Here is a 4,301-nt window from a genome sequence, read left to right as displayed (position 1 = left end):
GATGGCAAATGGTGGAGAGAGAGAGAGAGCCCAACTCTTTTTTAAATGTTATAATTAATAAAAAAAAACGGTCAAAAAGAACATAAACAAGGGCAATATAGTTCTCATGTCATGCAAGAGATGAATCGTACAAATTTAAACCAATAAAAGATACAGTATTCAACTTTTAATCAAATAAGAGAGGATCTGAAATAATTTTAAAAAACAAGGACTAAATGTGCATTTTTGTATTTGCACAAGAGTTGATTGGTATAACTTGGAAAGATATTTTTTTCATACCGTTTTGGTCGGCTGAATCATCTCGATCTCAGTCATCGTATAATAAAGGTCCAAGATTCTGTTCAGTTTTTGACTTGTGAGTTGTGAAACGGAACCAATGGAGTCGCCTTTCAAGCCAGAGATTCTGAAAGGGAAGGTAGCCCTTTTGACCGGAGGAGCTTCTGGCATCGGATTCGAGATTTCCACACAGTTCGGTAAACATGGCGCTTCCATCGCCATCATGGGCCGCCGCAAAGCCATAGTTGACGCTGCCGTCTCCTCCCTCCGCTCTCTCGGTATTCCGGTATTCTTACCTACCACCTACTCCTTTTTTTCTCTCAGCTAACGAGCACCACTCACACTAGGGTTTGGTTTCAGTATTACCTACCGATTAAGCCGTTTCTGAATTCATTCATCACTTCCATTTCCGATCATCCAGTTCCTTGTGTCCGTTTATAAATAAATAAATGTCGAATTTGAATCTATCTATTTTGTTTTATGGTATCGCTTCTGCAGGCTGCTGGTTTTGCGGGTGATGTTCGCAACCAAGAAGATGCAAAGAGAGTAGTGGAATCAACCATTGAGCACTTCGGAAGGCTCGATATTCTTGTGAATGCTGCAGCTGGCAATTTCCTGGTGTCACCAGAAGATCTATCTCCAAATGGCTTTCGTACAGGTTTTGCGCTACAAATTCATGCTAATTCATCAATTGCTTAAACGATCCCTAATTCTCCATTTGCATAATATGTTTTCCTTAATTTGTTGATCCAGTTATGGACATCGATTCTGTTGGCACATTCACCATGTGCCGGGAAGCACTGAAGTATCTTAAGAAAGGAGGAGCAGGAAGAAAAGAATCAGATAAGGGGGGATTGATTTTGAACATCAGTGCCACCCTACACTACACAGCATCATGGTATCAAATTCATGTATCTGCTGCTAAGGCAGCTGTAGACGCGATTACAAGAAATTTGGCTCTGGAATGGGGTACTGATTATGACATACGGGTGAATGGAATTGCACCTGGACCGATAAACGATACCCCTGGAATGAGGAAGCTTGGGCCGGAGGAGATAAACAGCATGAGAAGTAGCGATGTTATGCCACTGTTCAAACTTGGGGAGAAATGGGATATTGCTGTTGCAGCCCTCTATCTTGCTTCGGATGCTGGTTTGTAAACCAACCTTATTCTTGAATTTTTTTTTTTTTATTATTATTAAGAAATCAATGTATTTTTTATGACATGAATTGAAGGTAAATATGTGAATGGGACGACACTTGTTGTTGATGGAGGACTGTGGCTGAGCCGGCCACGTCATTTACCAAAGGAGGAAGTCAAAATGCTTTCTCGGGTAGTAGAAAAGCGAGCCAGACAGGCGCCAACTGGGGTACCTTCTAGTAAACTCTAGGGAATGCCATTCTTATTGGATGTTATTTGTTAATAAGAAGAATTTAATTTGTGACATGGATTTAATATGTATTATTATGTTATATGATATTTGATAAGGTTATGTCACTATTATGTTTATGTTTATATTTATGTTATGAAGTGAATCAATCCTTCTCACTGAGACAGAGACACAGAGACAGTTATTTTCTAAAATGGACTTTAATGCGAGTCTTGAGCCTAAATATTCATTGTATTTTACTGCAAAATTCATCCAATCTATACACCAAGCAACATGGTGCTCTGCAAGGATGTTCTTTGAAGCTTTGTACAAATAGGATAGGGTAATCCTAGTCTATGCATTGAATTAAAAATTGATAAAACGGTATGCATAAAATTAATATAGTTTTTATTGTATGAAAAGTTATGTGGATGCTAATTAGACAATGGATATTGCTGTGTTGATGTTGAAGATGATGATTGGTTTGGAATCAAACTAATGTAAGAAATTACACTAAACAAAGCTAGGAAACTAGATGAGAAATAAACACAATCATAAAAAGGAATCAAGATAATTTCATTGTAGAATACCATTAAATAGTAAAGAACATAAGACACCACACAACAAAGGCCTAAACTTGAAATCCACACTACACATTGATTGATGGCAATGCTAACATATTGGTAAATAAAATGCTAACATATAGGTGGGGATTAATGATTATCTATCTAACTATTTTACAAGGAATCTAGTTACTTAGTATTGCAATAGTATCACAGAAAACTTAACATCTGATAGATATAGAAAACTTAACTATCTACGAATGGAATGGATGAGTTTAATATTATATGTAATCAAGGTACAGTCTTAACACTATTCCATTTAAAAGCTATATACTAGTACTCCACAATACAAAGATAGTAATTTTTTTTTGTTTGTTTGAAATGAGAAGGTCCGTGAAAGCTGTGACAGGACTTCGGAGGATTATAATAAGGTAGGAAGATATCCGGGGTATGCAGAAATTAGAACCAAATATTTCATTTCATATGTTAGGTGGTTATTTTTTGCCTTATAATGTGGTTACAAAATCACAGTCTATCATTAAACATATACTGCTGCTGCTACCAACGCACCAAAAAAAAAGTTCGATTCTTATTATGGGACAAGACATTCCAACAATAGAAAAGAAATATCGGTCACTTTGGTGTCATTTATGTGAAATATCTTGATTCTTTAAAATTGTTGAAATGAGAGGTTATACCAGCATTTTGCTAGAATTGTTTATGTAGACCAGGAAGGTTGATATATTATCCATTTATAATGATATATAAAGATAGTAAATTGAATAACAATAAATAATCAATTCTAGGCAACAAATCAGGATTAATAATTTAAATTAAAATTCAAATAAATTTCGTTTTGATGTTTAAAATTTGTATTTAAGAATTTAAGATAATTCACAATGATCATATCTAAGCATAAAATCAATGATACTAAATCGTTATTTTATATATCAATCTAGGTTCTTTTTAAGGCATTAAAAGAAATCAATTTTAAAACACTATTTGGTTTCATCACATACTTCTATTGTATAAATTTCCGCCTCTTACGTTGGTTCGTATCATGTAACGTTTAAAGTACTTTCTGATTTTGAAAAGATAATTCTTATATTTGGTTGTAATGAAACTATTATTTTTAGTTCCAATCACACTTTATCTTTACAAAGCTATCGAATGTAAATAACTTCTATATATCATGTAATTTTTTTCTTAATAATTTTTCATTTTTTATGTAGAAAATATACATTAAAATAACTAAAAATAAAATCTTTTTGGTTTTTTTTTATAATGTAGAAACATAGAAAATAAAAATATTTTTGGATTTTTTTTTCTAATATTTTTATGCAAATGCAATGCAGAAAATAAAATGCAAAAAGGAAACGAAAAATTTAACTGAAAAACTAAAAAAAATTATTTTTTTTTAATAAAAAGTGCAAAATCAAAAAATGCAAAATTTTAACTAACTGACTCCTAAGTTTAAAATGATGCATTGTACTTAATACTCAGAGAAGAATGAACAACTCAAAAAAGTATATAAACACAAAATGTTGCAGCTATGAAAGAATGCACCTGATATGTTACAGAAAGTTCTGGTTTTGACAAATTTATTGACGAAAAATCTGATTTTCAGCAACTTAGAAGATCCTCTGGTTTCCCCAAGCTTGCTTGGAACTGCAACCACTCTTTATTAAAAGCAGAATATATATATATATATATATATATATATATATATATATATATATATATATATATATATATATAAAATACTCGTCGGGTTGCCTCCCAGAAAGCCGACCTTTTTTTTAAAGCCTTTGGCTCGATTGTGCCCAACCAGATTTTTAGTTGGTGAATGTGGGACTCATCTTCAACTTAACTTTTTTCTTCCAAACTCCAGATCCCTTTAGATGTGGTATAATTGTGGGATCGGTGGTTTCATACAATGCTGAAAAGCTAGATTTTTATCAGATAAGTTTTCTTCAGAATTTTAAGTCTTGTTCTTTTGTTGATCTTCTTTCGAGAAATCTTCTTCTTCTTCTCTTCCCTAAGATTTCTTCTTTTTAACTTCTTGTAACACCTCAAATTTCAAGACAAATTT

At 32.9% G+C, this 4,301-nt stretch overlaps 1 protein-coding gene across 1 annotated transcript; it reads left to right on the top strand.

Annotated features, from left to right (window-relative positions):
- The first annotated feature begins 286 nt into the window (after window positions 1–286).
- On the top strand, window positions 287–1,792 carry LOC145062858 (peroxisomal 2,4-dienoyl-CoA reductase [(3E)-enoyl-CoA-producing]-like). The gene is made up of 4 exons (XM_079010447.1): window positions 287–562; window positions 775–934; window positions 1,030–1,428; window positions 1,513–1,792. Exons 1-4 carry the CDS (start codon window positions 377–379, stop codon window positions 1,665–1,667), a joined length of 900 nt encoding a protein of 299 aa, XP_078866573.1. The 5' UTR covers window positions 287–376; the 3' UTR covers window positions 1,668–1,792.
- The last annotated feature ends 2,509 nt before the right edge of the window (window positions 1,793–4,301 follow it).

Source organism: Lactuca serriola, chromosome 7 (assembly GCF_051521515.1).
Source record: "Lactuca serriola cultivar US96UC23 chromosome 7, Lser_US96UC23_V15, whole genome shotgun sequence".
Classification (NCBI taxonomy): Eukaryota; Viridiplantae; Streptophyta; class Magnoliopsida; order Asterales; family Asteraceae; genus Lactuca; species Lactuca serriola.
This window is presented reverse-complemented; position numbering and strand designations above follow the sequence as displayed.

What these genes read in the sequence shown, in the direction of transcription:
- LOC145062858 (XM_079010447.1), top strand. Translation starts at nt 377, where the DNA reads ATGGAGTCGCCTTTCAAGCCAGAGATTCTGAAAGGGAAGGTAGCCCTT. An exon ending in TCCAAATGGCTTTCGTACAG is followed by an intron (nt 935 to 1,029) that starts GTTTTGCGCTAC and finishes TTGTTGATCCAG; the next exon opens with TTATGGACATCGATTCTGTT. An exon ending in CTATCTTGCTTCGGATGCTG is followed by an intron (nt 1,429 to 1,512) that starts GTTTGTAAACCA and finishes CATGAATTGAAG; the next exon opens with GTAAATATGTGAATGGGACG.